Here is a 26876-nt window from a genome sequence, read left to right on the forward strand (position 1 = left end):
TGGACTTTGCAAACTAAACATGAAAGGGGGAGAGTGAGCAGAATTGCTCTTGCATGAGAGAGCAGAGGAGCTCAGATGCCCAGCATGAGGCCTGGGAGAAATCAGCCTCCTGCAAGGAAGATTGACACATATTACTGCACACTAATGCCAACCATTATGTATGGGTTTAGATTTGTTTCTATTTTGGTATTATAGTTGTTTTTTTATCTACTTTGTTCTTGTAGGGAACATGAGTTACAAAACCTGGGATAAAACACAAATACGTCTGTTTTGAGTATCTTCAATTTTTTTCCCGCTTTCCAAAAACATGCAATATGATGGACTGACTATGATAAATTGCCCCTGTGTTTGTGTGGGTGTTCATGGTGCTCTGTTCACAGTATGCGCACGGTGCCCTGATATGTGTGTGTAAGCCCACTCTTCTCAGGATAAGCACCCTGACCAAGCTGGAGCAGTTAGATGATTGAATGAATCAACACATAGATGTATTTTAAATATGTCATCTCATCTCATCTCATCTCATTATCTCTAGCTGCTTTATCCTTCTACAGGGTCGCAGGCAAGCTGGAGCCTATCCCAGCTGCCTACGGGCGAAAGGCAGGGTACACCCTGGACAAGTCGCCAGGTCATCACAGGGCTGACACATAGACACAGACAACCATTCACACCTACGGTCAATTTAGAGTCACCAGTTAACCTAACCTGCATGTCTTTGGACTGTGGGGGAAACCGGAGCACCCGGAGGAAACCCACGCGGACACGGGGAGAACATGCAAACTCCGCACAGAAAGGCCCTCGCCAGCCACGGGGCTCGAACCCGGACCTTCTTGCTGTGAGGCGACAGCGCTAACCACTACACCACCGTGCCGCCCTAAATATGTCATATTTTGGAAATTTTTCCACGCATCGCACCATTTTTTTAATTAGATATCAGGTGTCTTTATTCTGTATACAGTAGCTTTGTCTGATCATTTGTACTTCACAATCTCTTAGTCATTGTGTAATTAGTGCAAGAAATGACTCCAACCTCACATTCAGATGGAATCATTTTCACAATAAATGCCGCCATAGATTTTTCTCATACATATATTATAGTGTAAAATTAATCTGTTTGTTAATTAAATCTGTAAGTTGCCAGTGGAAACACTGACCACTGGGATGTCAGGTGAAATGGCAAAACAAAAAGAGCGCATTTTATTTGCACATACAGTACCAGTCAAAAATTTGGACACACCTTCTAATTCAAAGTTTTTCCTTATTTGTATTAATTAAAAGACACTTCATGTGTTAAAGTAATGATGGATGTCGTTTCTCTTTACTTAGCTGAGCGGTTCTTGACATAATATGGATTACTACAGTTGTGGAATAGGGTTAGTTACTGTATTTTTATTATTTACTATTTACTGTTTGATCTCAAATCCATTAAGAAGGCAAGAAATTGCACTAATTAACTTTTGACGAGGAATGCCTGTTAATTGAAAAGCATTCCAGGTGACTACCTCTTGAAGCTGGTTAAGATAATGGCAATAGTGTGCAAAGTGTCATCAAGGTAAACAAGAGCTACTTTGAAGAATCTAAAATACAAAACATATTTTGTTTTTTTTAGCACTTAATTCCACATATGTTCCATCTGTTATGTCATAGTTTTCATGTCTTCAGTATTGTTCTACAATGTAGAAAATAGTCACAATACAGAAAAACCTGTGAGTCCTAACTTTTGACTGGCACTGTATGTAACTTAATTCTATCAACATTGTTTGACCACCAAAGGTAGTGAATATCACATGGATAACATTTCATAATGTCATGAGGAACCAAACCACCTTTGTACTGACTGGAAAGTTGATCAGAGTTGACCTCAACACTCACGCTACTGGGAGGGGTGATGTTAACCATACGGAAAGAACCTGGTGAAGGTGCATAGGAATGTCCAGCCAATTTAATTTACTAGTATTCATTTGTACACACATATAATGAATACACATATAATGAATCTAATATTTGAATTTTTAGATTACGTTCGTAAAATAAATCTGTCTCTAACTCAGAAAAGTTTGAAAACTCCTGGCACAGAAACATGCAAATAAGTATTAGTGAAAAAAAATGATTGCAATTGTATTTACAAAATATAGGTTTAAAGCAAGACGGCTTTTCGAGTTCATAAAATTGGTGAAATTTAGTTCCCTCTGAAATTTGGTCATTGTGATATATGTTTATTTCTGTAATATCTAAAAAAAAAAAAAAAAGGTCATTCTGTAGCTGGGAAGTTATTTAATTTGAGGGGATTCCCTAGCAAATAATGTGCATGAAATCGCTCACTTCATGCAGTCAAGCAGACAGAGAAAGTCCGGTGTGCGCATGCATAGGCTTACCTTCATTGTCTTCTTCTTCATCATCTTTTGGGTTTTACAGCAGCTCGTATCCACAGTGTTGCATTATTGCCATCTACAGGTTTACCTTGACCGTGCACTGACAGTTACATCATTCTGCCGCTAAATGAACAGCTGATCGTGCTCGCTGACCACTGATATTTATTGCATTTCCTTTCCTTTGTATATAACATAACGTCTTTTCTTCTCGCTTTCCGTTACTGTAGTCGGTCTTTCAAGTTTCATTCACACACTCACGTCCTCCATTTTTCTCTCCTGTCTCCAATTTGTATCCCACAATGCCTTATGTGAACAGGGAAAGCCCACCACGTGATTCATGACATAGTATCTTGAATTGGGTCATGGTGAAGCAGAAAATATAGGGGTGAATTTAGGGCCACCTGGCCCTAAATTCATTAATTGTTCTATTTAAAAAAAAAACTAATAAAATTGGAAGTCTGTGATTCAAATTCAGTAGCTTTCAGTCCACTAAACAAAAATAACTGGGTGTCGGGGGAAATTCTTTTTATGACCTACACTTGAAAAATCTGAAAGCCAGTCTACCTTTAAATGATTTATACTGGATTAGATTTCTCGTGGCAAGTTTTACCTGATTTTTAAAGGATTCTTTGTGTGTGTGTGCTAAGTAATCCCTAAGAGAATATAGTAAACTGTTTGTATTGTCTATATCTGTATAAAAAAGTCACTTGGGTTGTGTTTAATACCTCGTTTATGCTGTGTAGCAGAGAGCTGTGCTCTCATCCTGCCCCTTGTGTCCCAGAGCAGTGTGAGCCAGTGGCTAAGCCTCCAGCAGGAGCAGGCTGAATTCCACCAGTTCACAGCAGCCCTGCTCTTCACTCCTACTCTTTGTGGCTCACAGTGTGCAAGGGGCCAGAAGAATGCGGCCAAAGGCAGGCGGGGCCCAGAGCTGCTGCCTTGGACAACTTCAATGTTAATTTCCCTTTCATCTTGTGTGTGAAATTGGTGCTGGTGTGGCGCTGACCTCTGGCATTATGAGGTCAAGTGTTGAAATCTGATGTGTGCCTCTCAGACAGACTGGAATCACACTGACAATGCTCAGAGATAGATGATGAGGAGGGCAGTGGGAGAAAGCAGGGTCACTTTACAAGTTCTCTCACAGTATTATTGAGGAAATGTGGCTGGATTTCACAAATGGAAAAAAAAATACACATCGTAAAATAAGAGCATTGTGGTCAGTCATAAAGACTGAATATATTTTTTTTCTTCTATCAGAAAACTACAGTTATTTACTGACTACTATAGTAATGATCCAAAGCAAAAATCTTGAAAAATAAATGCAAAAACTCTTTATTGTGTTTTCACCTTTAGTGTGCTTTAGTGTGTTTTTGTATAAAGAAGCAAAGCCATCAGCATGCATCCTCATATCGTTCATAGTCTCTAACTTTTGAATTACATGCTTCTCCTGTGATGCTGTCTGCAATTCGCTACAACTTCTAAACTCAAACACACACGCTAGCATTTCTTATAAATATATTCATAACTATAAACAGAGTAATAAATGCAAGTGAAGAGTGGAAGTAAAGAGAAAGGGAATAGGGGAGAGAAAGAGAGAGAAAAAACATCAGAGCAGATCACTATTAGATATGATTTTCTAGATAACGCTCAATAATTTGGCTTTTACAGATAACTCCAGACGCTGGCAGGCTGAACAGTGTCAATTTACTGTTTGTATTTTTCTTCATCTTTTTTATGTTTTTTTTTTTATCTTGCCTGTTGAAGGGCTTTTCATCTCTGCTGATTTTCACTCTTTTATTCCCAGAAGGTGAGATCACAATCCAGCAGAAGGCAAAGCGGCATGCTTTAAAGCAACGGGCAAAAAAAAAAAAAAAATACAAATATTTCAAAATGTATTTCATGGTAATTATGTCAAGTTTCATGGCCTGAGCAGTGCACTGAGGCACCGCCTAGATGCCTTAATTTGTATAGAAATTGTAATCATTTGTTCATTTCAAGGTGAAAATTGCATTTTTTAATTTAAATTGTATCCTGCGTGATAGGCCATTATCTAGCAAAATTGTCTCTGTGTATTAGAGTCTATGCCCAGGCGTCACGCGTGTTAGGTGCTGACTGGTTTTCAAAAGGAGACTTTTATGCGTGTATCTCCTCATAAAAATGCGCTGAGGCTTGCGCATTATTCAGCGTTGCAGGTCATTTCCATTTTTTGCTATTAACATGAATTAGTCTGGAAGCTAAGCAGTTTTCTAAAGTAAACATACAAATAGCCTTCATGATTTATGTCAAACTCATGTCTCGCATCGACAAGCCCACCTTCAGTTTCCTTTTTTTCCTCTCTCAGGTGAAACGGAAAGAATGAGTGATAGGATGCAGGACATGAAACGGCCAGCGAGAGAGAGAGGTCGAGGTCATTCATTCAAGTGTGGATTGCTCTCATGCAGGAGAGTGAGACTTTTCACTAGGGTGTGTTGAGTGGTTTTGAGAGTGAGTAGCGTTAGCAAGACTTCCAGTTTGCTCACAGCTTAATTTTGAAGTGATGCTGGCTTGTGGAGATTAGAGACTGGGGGCAGGGAGGGGCACATGGAGGAGGCTGCCTACGGAATAGCAGGGTTACTATGGAGGACTATAATCTTGTATTCCAGTGCCTGGAGACGGCAAATGAAAGGCTTGGCTTAAGAGGAAAAACTTCCTGAGAATTGAAGGGAGGAATAAAATTGTCTTAGCCATATTGACATCGACAGTGGCGAGGAAAAAAAAAACTCCATTGTGTAAGAGTATAATGTGTCAGAAAAAAGGAACATATCTAACAATGGTTTGGGTTGAAAAGATACATTCTTTTGCAGTAACAATCTCCTACTAAGTAGTCGACTTACCAATCCAGGTTATTAGGCAATCATGCGATCTGTCGGTGTAAGCTGATTGTGGGAATGTAGAATCCCCTCAGTAGAGATCAGACAGGCAGGCTCAGGTACATAATGTATCCTGGAATAATTATGGGATTTAAGGAGATGTTAGGCTTTGTAAGTGCTTTCTTTGTGACATTTTCAGTGGTTGACATAGCACAGTCTCTACAACACAATAGCCTGAGGCTCTGTTCAAGAGGAGGGCTGTCAGACTTCTTCAGACATGTTTTAATCTATTCATACCTTGTGGCATTTTCTCCCTTGTAATGATAATGTTTCGGTGACCCAAAATACTGATTATTAACTAAACATCAGGCCTTTGAAATGCTTTTAAATGTGTTATGTATTCTTTATAATAAGAAGAATAAGAATCTGTAATTATTATTATTATTATTATTATTATTATTATTATTATTATTATAAGCAGTTCAGTTTTCTCCTTTTTTTAACTATATATTTAACAATTATTCCACTCAATCTCGTCGTACATGGCTTATAGCCGATGAGGCGCTATGCGCCTCGTCGGCTATAAGCCATGTACGACGAGATTGAGTGGAATAATTGTTTTGTTATATCCACATTTACTGGATTTTGAGAAACAGAGCATTTTTATTTTTATTTTTTGCAAATTCCATGAATAAAAACTTTATCCAAAATGTCCAACAAAATCATTTCCACTTAACAAACAGGCAAAATGACAGTAGCAATTTGGGAATGTTATCATAATTATTCTTGAAAAATTAAAAAAGATACGTCCTTACCATCAAATACTTTCATTCCATGTTTTGTTGCTCTTTTGTATTTTGGGAGGTTTTGCTTTAGAAAAAAGTTTTTATTTCGTCCTCGGTTGGTTCAGTAACAAGTGCCGTCATTTTGTTTTTCTCTACTCACGGTATATTAGCTGATAGCCTAGTAGTAGAGTAGCCAATCAGAGTGTGCGATTGCTCGTGTGTGTGTGTGTAAAATATATATTATGTTAACACTACTGGATTATTTTTCTCCTGAATATATGGTGCACCATGACCACTGCTGGTGTAATTGGGCCCTACTTTTTTGACACCTCAACAGTGACACCAGACGTCTACTTACAGATGGTGCAGTAGTACGCCATTGATGAACTTCCATGACAGATCCAATTGGCGGGGCATTTCCAACAGGATGGTGCACCGCCACATTTTGGCCGTACTGTTCATGCTTATCTTGACCACACATTTCCAGGTTGATTGATAGCTTGCGGTGAACTGTTGCCGTGGCCTCCACACTCCCCTGATTTTTACGCCCTGTGATTTCTGGTTATGGGGTATGGTGAAGGAGCATGTGTATAGCAGTAAAGTTCGTGATATCAATGACCTCAAGGACAGAATAAGGACTGTGGTATCAGCTATTCCCCATGAAATGTGTGTCCGGGCTTTAAATGGTACTCTTGCTCGCTGGTTTTTGTGTGTTGAACACGATGGTGAACAGGTTGAGACCGTCCTGTAAATCATCTTGCACATATGATGTATGTTTTGTGAATAAATGGTTTCTACCATTTAAGTGTTAACATAATTTTGACTAACCCTGTATAGATAATAGAAACAACAGCAGCAACAAGTTATTATTATTATTATTATTATTATTATTATTATTATTATTATTATTAATAAAATAATCCTGCATAATTCATCATTCAATTTTCCATCATTCTCACTCAAATTCTCATTAGGTGTGTGTGTGTGTGTGTGTGTGTGTGTGTGTGTGTGTGTGTGTGTGTGTGTTTTGTTGTATTTGCTGTTCCCTGTCTCTGTTTTTTAATGACATTTCTTAAACACATGATAGAAAGAAATAATTTTTAAACAACACAACAGCTGTTTTCTTGATAGCAATTTTGCTCACATGTGAAATGACTTTTTATGACAGCTAAAATACCATGGACAGCTGAATCATAAAGAGGGACTCCTCAGCTCAAAACCAAATACCAGTGACATTTCATCATCGCACGCAACTGCTGTAGGATGCACAACTGGCTCCTGACGGACTGTTCATGATACATATTTTCCTGTAATTCTGATAATCACAAAAGGAATGTTTCTCTGTGGTGTTCAAGGTGTTTGAAGAAGTGGTCATCGCATTGCTCACTCTCCAGGCTCATGAGTCTCAGGCCATAAACAGCACACATTGGCATGTGTTCAGAGGCCTTGTGCTCAGGCGATGCCCTCATGGTCAGGTCCGAGGCACATGGCCTGGGGCTACTGAACCATTACACAAGCCTTCTGTGAAGGCAGTGGCACTGAAGCATCTGTGTTGTGACACTGCTTTTAAGCTCTTCTTTATTCCCTCATAGCTCGGCTCAATTACTGCCAACTATTTTTAGTATCTTAAATCACTCTGACTGTCAAGATGCACTTGACTTCAAATATGCTGAAAAACACTGCATTGTGGAGAAGAGGATTAAATCATGATTGCTGTTTGTAGCGAGATCAAACGGCTGTATGTATGTATGTATGTATGATACATGCCAATAAATCTTTCACCCCTTTAAAATGACAGTTGAAATATCAGTGATTAAAACATACATGTAGGCTGTGTCAGCTCTGCATGTGCTCGGGAAAATATGTAGTGGAATATTAGTATGGGAATTGGAAGTAAAAAAAAAAAAAATTACCCAAGATTTTCAACAACTGCTAATGTATTATGGTTCATGCGAGCAACATAATTGCAGAAGAATTCACAAAGAATTGCTTGTCCAGTTTTCAAAACTTTAATCAATAACAGTGCTACAGTAAAGACACCAACAGGCTGAATGTAGGAAAACCAATACAAGTTCCCATTATGCTATTGTTTCATACAGCAGAATAAATTATGCCATGATAATATACATACATGCTGAACAGAAAGATAAAGCAAATTACAGTTGCTTAAGAAAGAACTATATAGGAATGTGACGGGGGGGACTGATGCTAGAAAGAAAATGTTGGAACTCATATAGTGCTTTCAATATCCAAAAGGTCGACTGTGTTAGAAATGAGTGCTACACACTAAAAACTTTTTACAGTCCTTCTTTATATTTATTTCTTCGTTTATTTTTTACAAAATATTTGAAGTGTTAAATGAAATGCTATCAGTCTTTAATGGCACATGGTCACGTGCCTGAGGGAGTTTGTCTTGTTTTCTGTTTGTCCTGCCATCTATTCAATTTCTGACTCCTAATATATTGGTTCTAGAAAACCACCACCTTCATTTCACCTCATTATAACGTCCTGACGGAATGGTGTATGTATACATCCAAACTGTGGAATGAGATGCCAAACAAGACAGGAATAAGCATAGGTCCTGGACAGCAGATAAATATTATTCTTGGCTCATCATATATTTAGTGGTCTTTTGGTTGATGGAATGATTTGTAAAGAGTAAGACACTCCATTATGGAGAGACGAAGGGAACAGTAAATTCAAACCACTAATTATTTATGTGAAGTAAAATTACTTTCTTTACATTCTTTACATTACATACTCGCTGCAGTTGAAACAAGAAAATTTATCAAAAGAGGGGAAACAGAATGCATTATATTAAAATGTACGCATTATCATTTCTGGTCACTCCACCCACACTTTCTGTTTCATACACAACAAATTCGCCCTGTATAGTATAATACGCTTCATTCTTTTCAGTGACCAGTTATCAACAAGTGCTATGACATTAGTGTAGCTCAAATATATGCTTGTTACTGCAATATGCACCAAAAGAATGTGTTTTCAAAGGCTGTTACAAAATTATGGCAGTATTTAAATGAAAATTGCGAGGTCATCCCATTTTTAACATTTAACTTGTGAAGTATCGAGACTGCATACAACAAAAAAGAAAGAAAAGGAAAGTGCAAGACAATGGTGGAATGCTAAATAATACACTGTATAGGTCCCAAGACATAGTAAAGTCATGTTGTGGAATGTAGCACCTTGAAGTAATAGAGACAATGTTTAAAAAAAAAAAGAGAGAGAGAGGAACTATACTGACTGTCCTGACACAGCTTGAAAAGTACCATGTTTTTGTAAACTATTCCACATTACTATAAGCTCATAGTGGTAATACGTAAATGAAATGGGTGGGTTTTTCAATAAAAACCTGCATTTAATGCTTCAGGAATGCAATATTATCTTACTGCATTTTTAAAAAAAAACACAAATAATACTGATAAACGTCTCTAAAACCTGCTTATGGTGTAAATCAAGGGGTCGCATTAGGACTGTTTTCATTTTTAACTGTTGTGGTGTTTCTTTTTTTTTTTTCTTTTTTTTTTTTGTGGATAATCCATGTGGGAACAAAGGGGCAAGGATTGGAAACTCTTGGTGTCCTTTTTGACCAGACCTTCCCAGAAGACTCCGCTGAGCCAGACACCCCACTGACGGGTCCAAATCTCTCTGGCCATCAAACTCAGATTAAAAGGTCAAATAACCTGCAATGCGGACAACCTGAACTGCTACCAGCCTCTCTGTGTACGTGTGTGTGGCTGAGAAACCAAAAAAGGCAAATATAAGATGTAAACAAAATGTTCTAACAATAAGAACTGCAGCAGTAATAGAAACAACCACAATCATTATATCAAATATAAAGGTAATACCATCATTTTAAATCGTATTAAATTTTAACATGGACCAAATCATGTCCAAATAGGACCGTGGCCTGTGTGTTAACATTTACTGCTGAGATGCTTGTTTTCCCCTCCGAAATCCTGAAAGAGTCTCTTTGTGGAAATGATCACTGGGGGACGAGAAATGGGATGGACAGGGAGAGAGATGAGAAGTGGCACTATAGTGTCTGTTTATTAAATGGCTTTTGTATTCACTCAGCCATAGGTTAGGGGTCTAAGGCTGTCTATGAATTTTGCTACTTCTCTTTTCTCTCGCACAGCACAGTGGATGGAGGGATGCTGGTGAAAAAGAGAAGTGATGTTCCAGAGGACGAGTCTGTCAATAGGCCTGGCCCGTCTCCACTTGTAGCAGTCCCAAGACGGCTGAGTGTTCCCCGAGCTTCATCCTCCTTTGTGTGGACAAGCTGACGTTCTTAGCCAGGTAGTCTACGGCAGCTGCAGGGAAAAGCCAAACAACAGGGATGTCTTTAGGATATGAATTCTGAGTCCTAACATCTTGCAGTTATTCAGAGCAGAATTATTCAGAGCATCTCTTGACTACTAATATGCAGCTGATGGTTGTTTGGGGAAATAAATGAGCCACCTGTTCCCTGCTGTCATTCACTCCTGTCATACAGAGTTTTCCTCTGGGCATCTCTTATTATCTCTGTCATATCGATTCTCTGCATTCCACACGCCATCATCTAGTATCAGATCTGGACATACATGGCATTTTGAAAGCAAGACAATTTTTGCCACTTCCTCTTAAGTAAGCTTATGAAATTAGAATGGCACTGTGGCACAGCGGGTAGCATTGCACAGCTCCAGGGTTCCTCTCGCCGCAGTTTCCTCCAGGGCTTGATTCAGAGTTTAGCTTACTGTCTGGGGGAAGCTATGGCCTAATGGATAGAGAAGCAGCTTTGAGACCAAAAGGTTGCTGGTTTGATTCCCTGGACCAGCAGGAATGGCTGAAGTGCCCTTGAGCAAGGCATCTAACCCCCAACTGCTCTCCAGGCTGCTCTGGGTATGTTGTACATCGCTCTGGATAAGAGTGTCTGCTAAATGCCTGTAATGTCATGTCATATCTGTATGGAGAGTCTGTACAATGTGCACGTGGGTTTCCTTCACATTCTTTGGTTTCCTCTCATCTCCCAAAAACAGGTGGCTTATTGACCTGACTGCATTGTGAATGAGTGTGTTCATCAGGCTCATTCATAGTCTGTTTCCTGTCCAGGATAGAGCGGTTACTGAAAATGAATGTTATTTACAATCACATAAAATTGATATGGATAATAACTCTTGTAATTTTCCACAGCAAGTGCAATAATGTACAGAGGGGGGAGATTTCTGTGAGATAGGTGACCTTATACACCCAATCTGGTGTGACTAGCACAGCACTGGAGGGCACAAGCTCTTTGGGCTGATCCACAGATATGCTTTGCTTGGTGATCTTTATCAGGATCATGTGTGAGGACTAACCTGCACACCCATCCAGGGTCAAAAGGTGCAGAAAGTCTACCTGAGACTGGAGTATTGATCAAGCTTATACTTCATAAGGTTTCGATTTAACCGCAGAAGCCAAAAACATTAAAAGCATTGGGTTTGTGTAAAAAGGCAAAAGGAACTGGACAGGAGGTTGTGAGGACAAACTAACGGCAGTGTTGAGCTAGTGTAGCCTGGGGATAAAACCAAGGAAACACCAATTAACCCCTTCTAGCTACTTCCCATTTAAAACAGAAAAACTACCCAGGCCTCCCTCGATGCTTAACCCATAGTCAAAGTGGAAATGGGTATTATTAAGTTAGCACAAGGCTGGGCTAGTGAGGACTTTCAATGTAATTATGTACACATAAAGCCTCATTTGAGCCCTATTTTTAAAATTAAAAAAAGAAGAAGAAGAAAGTGGAGCAAATGGTATATTTATGAGCCATTTAAGACGTTTACACACAATAATTACTGAATCAAAATGACATCTGTAATCACAAAGGCTATATACCTGGACAAGAGGAAATAAAAAACAGAAGCCTTCATTATTAATGATCAAAAAAAAAAAAACCCTCTCCCAGTTATGAGAATTAGCACGTTGGCATTATCTGCTGGCCTGTCAAGTGTGTCAGATGCTTGGCAGGTCCTTTGATATCACTGGCTGGTGAAGGTAATTTTCACCTCTCCTGCTTCCTTTGTGGTGTGTAGCAGCAGCAGGGTGGGGCAGAAAGATGTTAGACGTTGCCAGGCATCTGTCAGTGTGACAGTAAGTGAGGTTTAACATGCGCTAGCGTGTGTTAGCATGCGGAGAACTGAGCCTGTCACGAGCAGGCAGTGTGCACGGTAGCAGGCGCATACCTGTGGGTGGGCCAACTGTCCTTACTGTAGATGCTTAGCCTGACAGCTGGCAAAGTAATCACCAACGATTTAACTCTGTGCTCTCTCTTGCTCTCTTGTCGGAACCCTTTTGCTCTCTGTCATCCCAAGTTTACTCTTTAAATCTGCCGCAAACATATACTTTGTCTCACCTCTTTCTCCAAGAGATGCTCTATCTGGCACTTCCAGGCACGAAACACAAATGAAAACACACTCATCTCCTGGCAGCATGCACACGCTAAGCTTCCATTTTCCCCAGTGCATTTTTGTGAATAAGACAGGTTTTCTCTGGGACAGGTAAATCCCTTTTTTTTCTTAATTTAATTTTTTAATCACTTCATTTATGTTAGAAAGATTTTGACCTCAGAGTAAGAGTTCATGCAAGAAGTTCATCCTTCAAGCATGGATTGGAAAGAGGTTGCATTTGTGTGTTGTTCATTATTTTGGTTACACTGATGAGGAAAATATACATTAGGTATTTCAAAGTAAATATTTTACAGTTAGATTACTAGAAAACCAAAATCGATAGCCTGGGTCAATGGGATGTCCAATATCCACTGTTAAAAACCTTAGGGCTGATTATGAGTTTGGGTGGGTGGGTGATGTACTCACTCTGGCCATACTGGCTGTACTGGTAGCCAGCTGTGACAGGGTCCACACTGTAGCTGGTGGAGCTGTAGGTGGGAGGGCAATAGGATTGAGATGAAGCCAGACTTTCTGCTGTCTTGATGGGCTCTGAGCGCTGACTGCAGCTTCCTGAGATAGGATTGGAAGCCTCGAGTCCACTGTGTAAGGGTGAGATGGAGAAGTCGTGCTGCGGCTGAGGAGCCATGGTGCTTGGGTTGCTCAGGATGCTCATAACCTGCAGGAATGACAGATTTGGCTTACGATCGACACAACCCTTTATTTCACGTTGTTCACTGGATATTACAACAAGCTCGCAAGGTACAAGGCCTCAGCATTGGAAAGGGTTAAGTGGATGTACAACAGCCGCCTTTCAGGGCATCCCGAGGGAGTGTTTGGTGGCTTGAAAACAGCTGTCAGAGTAAATAACACAAATGGGTAAGATGGAGGATGGAGAGAAGGGACCAGAAAAAGAGACAGTATATGCACAGTCCAGGTTTGTGTGAGCTGAGGCTGACTACATAACAAGCTCTGAGGGAGGGTTTAATCAGAGGCCTCCAGCCATCAGACCTCATGAATGATTAAAATGTTTCAAATAATAGATGCTCACATTAGGCATCCCCGGAGACCAATGCCAGCTTGGAGTATTGGTCTCAGGGTGCAGGCTATCATTTGGGTTTAACTTAATATTTGTCGCAAATCAAACTGTACAGAGTTCTTCATTCTTGCTTTGTCCAACCGATCACAATTTTAACCCGACATAACCATGTTCTCAAAATGTCAGGGGGAACTTGGCTGGAAGGAATATGAGTAGAATAAATGGAGAAAAATGAATAAAGGAGGAGGAGAGAGGTGAGAGGTACTGTAGGAAGGCATGGGGTGGGGGTAGGAAAGTGCACACAGAGAGAGACAGAGAAAGAGAATAGAGCTACTTGTAGAAGCTGCTCTGTCTGCCACATGCTCCCCATCTACAGGCCGACACAAAGCATCCTCCTGAACATCAGGTTCCCGTTGCGTCTCGTTACGCCCCACTGGCCTTTGGCCATCTCAGGCCCCAGCCTGCTAAACCAATTAGCCCTTCACAGGGCTGCAGAGAGCAAAAACCAGGCCCACATGCGCAGCTCTGACAACATCCATGGGCTATTTGCAAAAGGTCCATACAACCTGCAAGTTCATAAACTAATTTTGAAAACTTCTCTGCGTTAGCCCAACCAATGGGCATATGGAGAGGTTAATGCAAGACCTAAACCTATAAGTTAATTTAGTTTAATATCCTCCACCCAAAGGTTACAGGAAAACTTACATCGGTGGAATTATATTGAAAACATAAAGCAACAAGCAAGTTCCTGGTGTGCATAGAGGAAGGAGGATGATTGTGTGAAAGTGGTGGCCTATGGGCGTCTCAGTCTCAATGACGTTGCTGAGAGCTGAACCTCATGTATGGGGCTGTGGGGTCGTGCCCACTCATCCGATCGCCTGACCGAGGGGAGTAGAGAGGTGGTGGTGGGGGGTTTCAACATACAGATGAGGTTAAACCTGACTGAGCATTATGTTCAACTGTTTTGTATTCCTATTCTTTTAAATAACATATAATTCCACAAATAAATCCCTACTACCATTATGAACTCCAGTTATATACGCTTTTTAGTTTTAGAGTTGCATATTTTTTTTCACAGGATATCAACTATAATAAAGTCGTGAAACCCCATAATCCTCTGTGTTCCCTTAAACCTGCATTTGGGTGTAATTGGAGGTAATTTTGGGTAATAGCAAAGCAGCAGCGTGTGTATTCTCAAACTCTCGGCAGGAGTGGAGTTTTAATCAGATGAGCAAAAGCTGCAGCACAACGGGTGTCGAGGCAGAATGCCGGGGCGAGAGCTGAGAGAGAGCGCCGGGCGTCTGACACCTCTATTCAGCCCTGCGCTTAAGCAGCCTGTAACCTCGGTGATGGCATTATGCTTCTGAAAGATAAATTATTCAAATCTTCAAATTTAGCATAACCTTATTGACATCAATTAAAGTGGCGAACGGAGAATATTCCAGCATGGCAAGAGGTAGTGAACAACTTTGAGCAGGATCAGAACAGGGTAAGGAGAAGGCTGTGAGCTCAGGCTTCTCATCATGCCCAGTGTGCTGGTGCCAGGCGTGTCATGGGGCACAGAGCCAACCAGATGAAATTAGCACAGGCGATATAAAAGCTGCACAATAAGCCCGAAGAAAAAAAATCAGAATCACCAAGACAGGCTCTGTTAGACGCATTTACACTCAATACAGTCTTCACTGCCTATTACTGGAAAATCATTAGAATAATTACAAGAATCACTGCTTTTTAATATTATAATGTTACATTTAACAGTTATTCCACAAAATCTAATCATACATGAGCTGATAGCCAACGAGGCACGTAGCACCGAGTCGGCTATAAGCCATGTACGACGAGATTGAGTGGAATATTTGTTTTATTCCATCTACATTCACTGGATTTTGAGAAAGAGAGCATTTTTATTTTTTGCAAATTCGATAAATAAAAACTTTATGCAAAACGCCCGACAAAATCATTTCCGCTTAGAATGTAAACAAACCGGCAAAATGACAGGCGCAATTTGTGAAAAATGTGGTAATAATAATTCTTGAAAAATAAAAAAGGATACGTTCTTACCATCAAATACTTTTATACCATATTTTGTTGCTTATTTTTTTTATTTATTGGGGTTTTGCTTTCAAGTAGAGTTTTTATTTCATCCTCGGTTGGTTCAGCAACACGCTCCACCATTTTGTTTTTCTCTACTCATGGTATATGAGCTGATAGCCTAGTAGCAGAGTAGCCAATTGGAGCATGCGATTGCTCATATCCAGTGAATGTGGATAGAATAATTTCTGATATTGAATATAGCCATGATAGAAAAACAGTATTAGATGTGGAATTTGAGACGAAACTGAAGATGAATATAAGATGACCTAAGATGGTGAGGAATGAACAAGGTCAAAAGCTTGTTCAGGCTGGAGGTTATAATCTATTACTTCCTGCTGTACTCCCATCACTAAGTTAAAATCAATATTCTTTCCACATGTGTAACCTTCGTGGATCTGATATGGAGGTGGAAGGAAGCGAGAACTTTTGTCAATCATGCTTGATGGCAAACAGCATCCCCGGGCAGTAGAGCTCTCAAACCCCATGAGCTCTAGGTGACAACTCAGACCGTACTTGTGTATAAACATGCACATTCTCTCTCTCTCTCTCTCTCTCTCTCTCTCTCTCTCTCTCTCACACACACACACACACACACACACACACACAAATACAAGGCAGTCTGAAACACACTAAACTTTATTCCTTTCAAATTTTCCACCCCTACAACCCTCCAATCTTCTCTCTCTCTCTCTCTCTCTCTCTCTCTCTCGCTCTCTCTCTGCAGTAGCTGGGTTTTCACTCCTTTCATTTGGAGAACTGCAGGAGTAGATAATGCCATGCAAGATCCAGTTTAAAAGACATAGCTCCAGGCATCCCTCTTCTCTTACCCTACTCTTTCCTTTTACTGAGTGATTTCTCTCCAAATAACAATAAAACAATAATTAATGCTCTAAAGTCAAGGCTGTGGCTTTGTAAAATGTAAAATTGGAAAACGATACAATGTGCATCCTTTCAGATTAATGAATGGTGCGCTCATTTTTTTTTTTTTTTTAATTTCCTTAACTGTCAAATTATAATTTTTGTCTAACTAAATGTTTGACGCAGGTTTATTTCTTGTTGAATTTTATTAAGTGTAACACAGACAGGCTCAGGCTTAATGGCACATGACTGATATGACAATGTTTCGTTAGTCCTTTCTCTTTAAAATGAGAGGAATATTAACTGAAAGTATAGCTTCCCATGGTAAAGCATATGCTTCCTTTATTCCAATATTACAAAACTGGATTGCAGCAAAAATAATTTTTGAAGAAACCCCCCCCCCCCCCCCCCCCCCCCCCAGAAAACTCATATTAGTTATCGTCCTTCAGGCAGAATACATAATAAAACTCTAACTATGCTTTTCCTTCAAACGCTTTTACCAACCGAGCACTTTGAATAAATGATGAACAAATGGCCTAAGTAGACGATGTAGGAGGTTGTCGCAGGCGTGGGTGAGCACCCTGCAGAGCTCAGTGCTACAATGGCGTTAATGATAATAAAGAAGGCCATAAGCATCTTCACAATCGGCCTGTCCACCTGCTCTGCATCTCCTTGCGCTCAAGCAGAGAAGAGGACAGAGACAGGCAGAAGAAAAGACTCGAGGGGAGGAGAGGGGGAGACAAAAACTCCTGGAGGACTGTGCTTGCCCGAGGGTATGCCTGCCTGCAGAGAAGATAGCACTTCTCTGTGTTAATTCTTCAACACACACACACACACACACACACAGACAGGCTGGATTTGCAGGAGTGTAGGAGTAGGCTCACATTTCACTCAGAGGAAGATGTTGTGTAGCCAAGCAAGGGTCATCTGTACAAAGAGCAGCCTTAAGCAGCACACAAGGTGTGAGAAGGTTATCTCCACAGCACAGAGCTCTATCCTCCCTTTATCTACATCCAGACACTTTATACCACACCCACACAGACTCTACACGACCGAATATGTGGAATGATCATTTTCAGTAGAAATATATTTTAAAAATGACACACCTCCCAAAAGATATGGGATTTGTCGGATTAGGACGCCTGACACATTGTGCTCCTAAGAGACACAAACACAAGAACATCTCACTCATATACAGCGACATTTCGTTTTCGGCAGGAATATCTGATGCAATGCAGCTGTAATTAAAGCAGAAAATAATGCCATTCTCCAGCAGGCAGATGCATTTCAGAGAGCACCCATAATCCTTCTGCAAATCCCAACACCCCCATCTACCAGCAAATGATCTCAATTGGAAGGACTGTGTGCAAGCAAACACATTTATGGCCAAGAAATGTAAGATTCTGATGTCATTTCGGTCTGATCTGAGAAAATTTGAGGGGTCATTAGTCTTAAAGGAGAACCAAAGGCAATTTTTTTATTATCAAAATTCTATTTATCTCATTTTATTAAATATAGGAATGCATTTTTGATAGCTATTTTGTCACCGCTATAGCAAGTTATGAGTGTTTGAAATATGCTCTGTAATATATCAGTCCATATGTCAAAGCGATGGCCATAAACGAGATGCGCTGAGACCTGTGCGAGACATCGTAGGATGGAAATAAAACGTACAGCAGAAATCAAAGTGACCAACATCTGCCAACGTTGTCAAAAGATGCGCGCGCCCTCTTTCGAATGCTGATGTAATCAAGCCGGAAGTTTTGTTTGTTTTGATAGCAGTCAGGAAAGTTTGAAAAAAGTAGGCAGTAATCATCATTTAAACTCATTTTTGTGCAATATTTCATTTGGAAAACAGTTTTCAAAATGGCGGCACTGACACCTGGCTGACACTTCACGTTTCGAAGTCTCGCACAAGTCTCGTGAAGATCGCACAGATAAGTGACGCCTGCCGTGGACCAAATGAACTAAATTCAACATGGCTGAAAACCAAATAGGCTGATGAGTATAATATTTAATTGCAATTAGTTGCCAATACGAGTCACGATATAAGGTTACTAAAACCGAAAATGTAACTGAATAACACGTTAATTAAGAAATAAAGCAAGTTTAAAAATGACTTCAGGTCTCCTTTAAATATCATGCACTATGTAAACATCATGTGAATGCTTACCGTAGATTGGAATGTGGATTAATGAAATTAGACTTAGCACTGGTCTGACGCAAATGTAAAGAAAGTACACGAAGCAGCTATATCAGCCATATGACAACATGTGTGTCCACTCTTCTTTTCCTTCCTGATATCGGACTCAGTCACTGAGGTGGTCATCTCTCAGAGGAAATAAACCCAGTTGCATACATTCAATTAACTGTTTTGTCATGGCTGGAGCTAATTAGAAGATCCATCCTCCGTCTCTCTTTCATGAAGTCAATATTTCCTTCACTCTCTCTTCCTCTAACACAGTGGTAGGGATCAGATGACAGAGATGATTTCTTCCCTTACCCATGTGTCATTGCATTAATGGGCCACTGCACATTAATTGAAAGTGAAAAGGGGCATCAGCCAAAAATAAAAAATAAAATACCCAGTGAGGGGACAGGGGTGATACAGGAGGAAAGGGGGAGAACGGTTGGTCTATGAAATAGACAAGAAGGAAATAAAATGAGACGAGGGGGAGGAAAAGAGGAGAGAGGCGCTTAGGGAGACTTTAATTGTTTCAAATTAGGTACGTGATTGACAGTGACAGAAAGTGGGCACTGACAAGCTGGGCCCTGATGAGAACGATTAGCATGCAGCCAAACAAGCTGTCACTTTTAGCAACACGTTAGCTATGGGAAATACTGGGCATATGGCTCTTTTAACCCTGTATGGTAACACAGCCTACTAACAGACTTAATCCATGACTGATGGATGAGGAAAGACTGGGTGGTCACACCATAGGGCATAATTCATACCAACTAGATGTGACTAGGGTTACAGTATGAGGTGAAAACTGATATTTTTATTGCATATTGTAGCAGTCACATGTCTACATGGACCAGCAAATGTTTAGCTTGAAATAAAATTTGCTCATATTTCCATATTCATAATGTACTATAAATGCATTTTTGCACAGCTATGTATGCTCTGTAAAATATTTATATGTAAACTTAATTATGTGTAAAAATATTTATAATGTAGGCATATCAGGTGAAAATTCAAATTCAATCCAAATTGCTTGAAACGGCTCTCACTGAATACAGAATTGAATGCAGAACAACATACTTTTTACAGAACTAAAATATGTTTATCTGCTCTTGAGACATTACAAATCAAAGATTGAAAAAAAACAGCTTAATTTTTAGAAAAATGTTGTAATATTATGTATGAGGATCACAAGGTCCAAAATGAGCCTCATTAACGAATGAGATCAAATGTTTTTTTCTTAATAACTTTTTTTATTTTTCCAAGATATTCACATGGAAATTGGCAGGCACATAGATGGTTGTATACTGAATACAAAGTTTGAAAAATTAGTAAAAACAAATTATGCAAATTAGCCTTTAATTTGTATTAATTATGCTGAATAGGTGAAAAAAATATCAAATCGGTACACTCAATAAAAAAGTAATGAAAGAATATTTCTATTACCGTCTTTGTGCTCTGTAGGCCTTTGTATTTCTCAAAAGTAGGACCTACTAGTGTTTATATGAAGGAATATAAATTATTATTTCGATTAATATTCACAGCTTTCAAGGTGAACCTTGAAAAAACTGTGTGAGCCACATCCAATAAACAATCCCAGTTAATTGAATTGAAATTGACACTCGTGTTTCTGACTTCTGGTTTTTTTAAATATCATTCCGACCACTAAGATCTCAATATTTTTCATCAAAACAACTTCAGTTACATCCTAAAATGGTTATTTATTTACATGAATCAGTTTGATTTGAAAAAAAATAAGTAGGTAAAGCTATGAAAACTCACTTCAAAGTCTCCTGTGAATCATAACATTAAAAGTAGCTGACGGAAAATTTTGCTGAATACTTCATCAGAAACAGTGAGAGCGAGAGAACATCCCTATAAAAGTTATCTGATTGATATTCATGAGTAATCCAGTCAGAAACTGATCAGGAGAGAGAGAGAGAGCCTGAGCACTTTCCCGTGACTCAAAAAGCACCAGCGGTTTCCCAACATACGAGAGCAGAGTTTTTACTTTGTTGTACCAACTTCAACCTGTCATTACTCCCAAAGTACTGAATAGAGGTTAACAAGATAAACTTCTTTGGAAAGCAGAGATTATAAGCTTTTTACTGATAGTATTCACAATAGAAAATATTCAAGAGTTAAGCAATGACAGATTTGGAAACTAAAATGAGTGTCTGCATGCACAATTTTCACAGCACGGCCAGCGAGCATCTGATATGCTTATACAAAGCATTATAAATGCAGGATTCATAGCAACTACTACGACGTATTAGGTAAAATAAAGACCTTTCTATCCCCTCAAACATAGCAAATAATGCACTGCAAACATCATCTTAGTAGCAACAGCACTTCCTAAATATCTTAAAGTGCTACGAGGCCTCTCGCTAACCAAAGGTTAATGCACCCTACTGGGTTGATGTGCAGGGCAAGAACGCACTGCAATCCGATTACTTTTTCCAATATGTTTGCAGCAGTGTGGGATGAATTCAGGCAGAGGAACAAACATCCCCCTCTGACCTCCAAGCTGCTTCAGTCTGTCTGCTTCGCACGGCCGCCTCTGCTAAATTAAACGATTGCTTAAAATGATTTCATAAGAGTGGATGGGAGGGCAAGGCATGGTAACTGGCTCCAAGAATAATGCAAGGTGGAGGCAGGAGTGAGGGGGTGGTGGGTGGGTGGATGGGGGCTGTTTGCTATAAACAGCAGGCAGCAGGCACAGTGAAGAATGTCAGGTCAAATTGTTCTTGACAGTGTTAATATCGGCACCTCATAGAGATAATTACATGTAAATAAACAGTGAAATAACTCTCAGCTGGAGACCGGGAGCGAGAGCAGAACAGTTAGCGGAGGCCAGATGGGGACTCCAGCAGTGCTTAGTGTGGGGAAAGAGAGATAGTACAGCTCAAGCGTGTAGGCCATAAACCTATTGTAGCAATATATATATATTTTTTTTTTTTTAAAAACCACAACAAGCATCCAGTGATACGATAAACCATCTAAATCCAGTCAGCAAGACTGAAATAAGGAAGACTGTAGTGAAAAGTTAGTGGTTTGTAAGGTTGTAATAATAATCACAGATTCACGCCTGTCAGGATGGTATCTGGAACTAACACACTGCATGCACACTGAAGCAACCTTCCACATGGTGGCATGTGCACATCCATAATTGTTGTAAGTGCTTTCCTACTGTTCAGACACAGTAACCCCACAAACTACCCTAACAAAAAAAAAAAAGAAGCAATATTCTTAATATTAATTACTGAATGTTCTGAATTTCACTGTATTTGAACAATGATGATAAAAGTATTCATATTCTAACATTACATTCTTGACATTACTTCTTGTTGATATCATTATAAACACATGGAGATGCAATAAAATATTTACAGAGCTCCTGTAATTAGCATGAAATGGCCATAGATGAAATCTAGGATGAGGAATCCATATAGAGCACCTTGATGGTATCCTGTGTATATATATATATATATATATATATATATATATATATATATATATATATATCCTGTATATATATATATATATATATATATATATATATATATATATATATATATATATATATATATAAAATATAGGATATTACCTGGTTCCACAAAGATATGAAGTTTATCTTCAAGTGGTGAACATACTCACGAGTGAGCGAAGCAAATGAGTGAAAATATTTTCAACATGAGAAGATAAACTTCATATCTTTACACTTCCATGTAATGTTGTTTATATTATAAGGACACATACACACACACACACACAAAAAAACACAAGTTAATGAAATGAATTTTAATTTTGAACCGGTTCGCCATTTTGACAACGTGCATCTAGTCAGCGGGAAAACATTGGGAGCGACATCATCAGAGTGAAATATTAGGAAATATTCTATCCACATTCACTGGATATGAGCAAATTCATGCTCTGATTGGCTACTCTACTACAAGGCTATCAGCTCATATACCATGAGTAGAGAAAAACAAAATTGGTGGAGCATGTTGCTGAACCAACCAAGAACAAAATAAAAACTCTACTCGAAAATAAAACCCCAAAAAATACAAAAAAAAAAAAATATATATATATATATATATATATATATATATATATATATATATATATATATTCCATATTTATATTTTTTATTATATTTTATTATATCCATATATTTTTATTCCATATATATATATATATATATATATATATATATATATATATATATATATATATATATATATATATATATATATATATGGAATAAAAGTATTTGATGGTAAGAATGTATCTCTTTTTCCCAAGAATTATTATTATCGCATTTTTCACAAATTGTTGGTGTCATTTCGCCGGTTTGTTTACATCCTAAGCAGAAATGATTTTGTCTGACATTTTGTATAAAGTTTTTATTGATCAAATTTTCCTAAAAATAAAAATGCTCTGTTTTTCAAAATCCTGTGAACATGGATAGAATAAAACAGTTATTCCACTCAATCTCGTCGAACATGGCTTATAGCCAATTTGGCGCTACGTGTCTCATCAGCTATCAGCTCATGTATGACTCGATTTCATAGAATAACTGTTAAATATGTCACTCAGATCCGTGATGTATTTCGTATGAAAAATGCAAGTTTTTCAACACGAGAAGATAAACTTCATATCTTCAAGCCAATGTGTGATGTTCTTTTTATTACAAAGACTAATTCACAAACAAAAAGTACCCAAATTTATCAAAACAATTCATCAATATCCTCACGAATGACATATAGAGATTGATGTCACGATTTTGGTTCTCAATGTCCTGGATGTAGCTTGTATGAAAAATATGAGTGGTGTATTTCTCAGTAAAACACTCGTTTCCATATAATATAAGTATATATTATCTATATAACTCAAGAACTTGTGACATACAGAAAATACATCTCATGGAAAAAGCCATAAACTGCACTGATATGTCGGTAACCATTCAGGAAGACAACAGCAAAAGTAATCTTGTGCCTTTTACAGTAATAAGAAGTAGCCCTGAATCTTACATCTACTTTTTAATGCACGTGATGTGTAATACGCCTCTTTTAGGATTTGGTGAAATTTATATAAGCCACTTGTATGTGATAAATATAAATTGCATTCCAATATATATTTCTTATTTATCAGGATGCAACAGCTCACTTTTTGCAGGATATATATCACACCCACACAATCACCCACACTCTCGAATTTAAAGAGTGGTTTCACTGTTCGCTGTGGACTTTCATCTACGTATGGGGAATAATGTACACTCTCCAGGAAGAGATGGAGAGAATGACAGAGCCGAGGACAATGAAAGGGCAACTAGAGAAGGAGGCTAGAAGACAGATCACTGAGGGAGCATTTAAAAAAAAAGTGGAAATACTGCAAAGAGGTATGAATAGAGGAAGAAGGTGATGTAGCATCATATGAGAATTTGAGTACAAAACAGTCATCACGTGCAATTTCCTTCATCAGACATGTTGTCAGCCTATCATTAAGACATCAGAAATCTCATGAGAATGCTGACTATGCCTGCACTCTAAAAAATGATTCTTCAGCCCAGTAAAAATTGAAAAAGAGAAGATTTTACCTAAAATGCTGTTATCTGAACTCGGCTCAATTAAAAGAATAAGTACAGCTCATTATTTTGTGTTAAGCGTCTTTAAGATTTTGCATAACCATTATCATTTTTAGCAATACCTACGTTCAGGAGATTTGGGAACACTAAACTAAATATTTTTGAGATCTTCTGACACCACACCATTAGACCATACTCCGTCAGCTTCGAAGCATTTAGAGCGTTTTCCACGACACCGAAAGTAAGAATTGCATAGGTAAGAGCACATCAGACTGTTAATTTTGACGTAATGTTTTACAGGGTGTTGTTTATCTCTATCAAAAGGTGTTTTGACTGCAAGGCTGGCTTGGCAGGGAACATGAGGCAGCCTCGGCTAGCAAAGTGGAGCTAGCGCTGATAAATTAGCAAATCTAAGTGGGGTCAGTTTTTCAAATAATTAACTCAGTCTTTTACCAGAGATGTTCTTAAATACGACCGTGTTAAAACTTCTCGGGTTTTATTTGTTTATATCGTGAAGTCGGTCAGTTTGCACGTATGTGCTTTTGCTAGTTAACAGTACTGTTGATCTAGTTTTCTGGACATGATGATTTGAAAGTTATTAAGTCTAAATGAAACAGCTTAATTGTACTGGCTGGAGAAACCCATATTTTTAAGTAAATACATGAAGTGAAATTCAGATTTTTTTTTTTTTTTTTAGTAAAGTTAGTTTAATTTTATGTGTAAAAATGACCCCAAAATGTATACATTTTCTACATAAAATTATGGATGCAAAAATGTTGCACTAATTTTTTAAGTAAAATCAGCTCATCAATTTTTACGGTGTGCTTGCACTGTATATTGTACATAATATATTGATATAGCCTTCATTCAACAGCTACTACAGAATGATTTCGATAGAAATAAACCCTTTAAACATTGGGCCACCAGTACAGCCCACAGCGTCATTACAATCCCATAGGGAGTCAGTCTGTGTGACCTGAGAACTCTATGGGCACGAATTCCACTCAGTCCGAGTGAAAGCATATAGAGAAAGAACATGTGTGAGAGAGAAGGAGGGAATAAATTTGTGCAGAAAACATTCTGCCAGTGGGCATGATTTTTAAATTCTCTGATTTTTTTTGGCAGCTTCCAAGCAGGTCTCATCTTTTTTTTTTTTCTTTCTAAAGCTGCTTACTTTTTAATTCTTGCCAAATTGAAACAGCATCCATATTTAAGACAAGTTTTAATTAATGAGCATTTTCCTTCCTTGCGCTCAGAATATGGGAGTGATGTAAATATGTGTATCTATTACGCCTTTTGATTTGTGGATGAAAAACCGTGACAGCTTTCCGGTGAGAAGTTTAAAACACCACTAACTGGAGACAAACTCGCCCACTGACATGCAGGTGCACAATGTCTCATCAGAAAGATGGAAGCTACAACATGAGCGGCCAAAACTCAATCATACAGAATTTCGTTCTCTCCCTATACACCCCAACCCCCAGCACATAACAGTTTCCTTTTTGGCAACCCCTGTGCGGGCTTCTTAAATATAATTCATCCAGTTTAAAGTGGCAGCGGTGCTAATGGGAGAGGCGAGCGAGGTTTGAGTCCCCCCTCCCTTATCTCTAGCTGACAGTTGTCAGGAATCACTGGAGAGGCCTGGGCTAGTGTGTGTGCGGCTCAGGCGCTGAGGCCCGGGGATACAGATCAAAGGGAGCGCGGGTGAACGCTGCTCTGCCTCTGATCCCCCAGCGCTGAAACCCAGCCTAGGCACTCTCCCTTCCCAACATCAAATGCTAGCCAGAGTTCCTTCATTCCAAAACACAAATCTTCCTACTGCAAAATTACATTCTCTTCTACCACATCCCTCCTTTCCTTCCACATCTACTGCAAGTCTCTATGTATGTTTATTCGTCGTTGTTGTTGTTGTTGTTGTTGTTGTCTTTTTTTTTGGGGGGGGGGTCTGTGACAGGTTCCTTCCTGTATGGTGGATATAAATGTTTCTGAGAACAAGAGGTTTAATTGCATAAAATGTGGATGACTTGCAGCATTTATTTCACACTTTATACACATTATATCGCACCAAACCCTGAACTTTTATTCTAATCATTTTTGTACTTTTAGAAGAAAAAAAAAAAGATTCAAGTCAAAGGGTAATTGGGTTAGATGTTAAACGTTAAAGGTTAGAATCCTACAACAGTGGTTTGTATCAGAGAGGGTTCAAAATAAAAACAGAAATAGTATTACAGTAACAAGACCACAACCGTAAGTACCAAGGCAGTCTCTGTGTCTTCTAGGACGTCAGGAAATTGAACTTAAAACAATATAGTGGAAGTATGGAAGAAATTATTAAGAGCAATAAAAGTGTGTGGGTCATACCATGTTTTCCAGAAATGTAGTGAGAAAGTGCATACTTGGCAAAGGCTAAGTGTTATGCGTGAGCCGATAGCATGCACCTGTTGGGGTAGTGAGCCCAGTAGGATTAGGTTACAGTCTGGCAAACCGCCACCTCTTTACCATGGAGCAGACGTTTCCCTCCATTCCACCCCGCTAACAAAGTGGTCTGTCTGCACCTCAACAAGAAAGTGTTGCCCATCTGTGTTTCAGCATGGACGTTCTCTATGGCAAGAACTTCTGAACAAGGCACTTCCACTGTTACAGCAACCACAGGAATGAGGATATCAACTTCTTCATGGCATGAGTCAAGAGAAA

General features: G+C 38.9%; 1 protein-coding gene across 5 annotated transcripts in view; it reads right to left on the bottom strand.

The window, feature by feature from the left end:
- Window positions 1-10003: 10003 nt before the first annotated feature.
- Window positions 10004-26876, bottom strand: part of pax7b (paired box 7b) — a 52941-nt gene continuing 36068 nt past the window's right edge. For 4 of the 5 annotated variants that reach the window (XM_060936947.1, XM_060936946.1, XM_060936948.1 and 1 more), the window contains 2 exons: window positions 12849-13098; window positions 10004-10331 (listed from right to left, as the gene is read on the bottom strand). In XM_060936947.1, the coding sequence (XP_060792930.1) occupies window positions 10216-10331; window positions 12849-13098 (366 nt within the window). In that variant the 3' untranslated portion in view covers window positions 10004-10215. Of the gene's footprint in view, window positions 10332-12218; window positions 12265-12848; window positions 13099-26876 lie in introns of all 5 variants that reach the window. The other variant, XM_060936949.1, reaches the window with a different exon arrangement.

The sequence above is a fragment of the Neoarius graeffei genome, chromosome 13 (assembly GCF_027579695.1).
Source record: "Neoarius graeffei isolate fNeoGra1 chromosome 13, fNeoGra1.pri, whole genome shotgun sequence".
Lineage (NCBI taxonomy): Eukaryota > Metazoa > Chordata > Actinopteri > Siluriformes > Ariidae > Neoarius > Neoarius graeffei.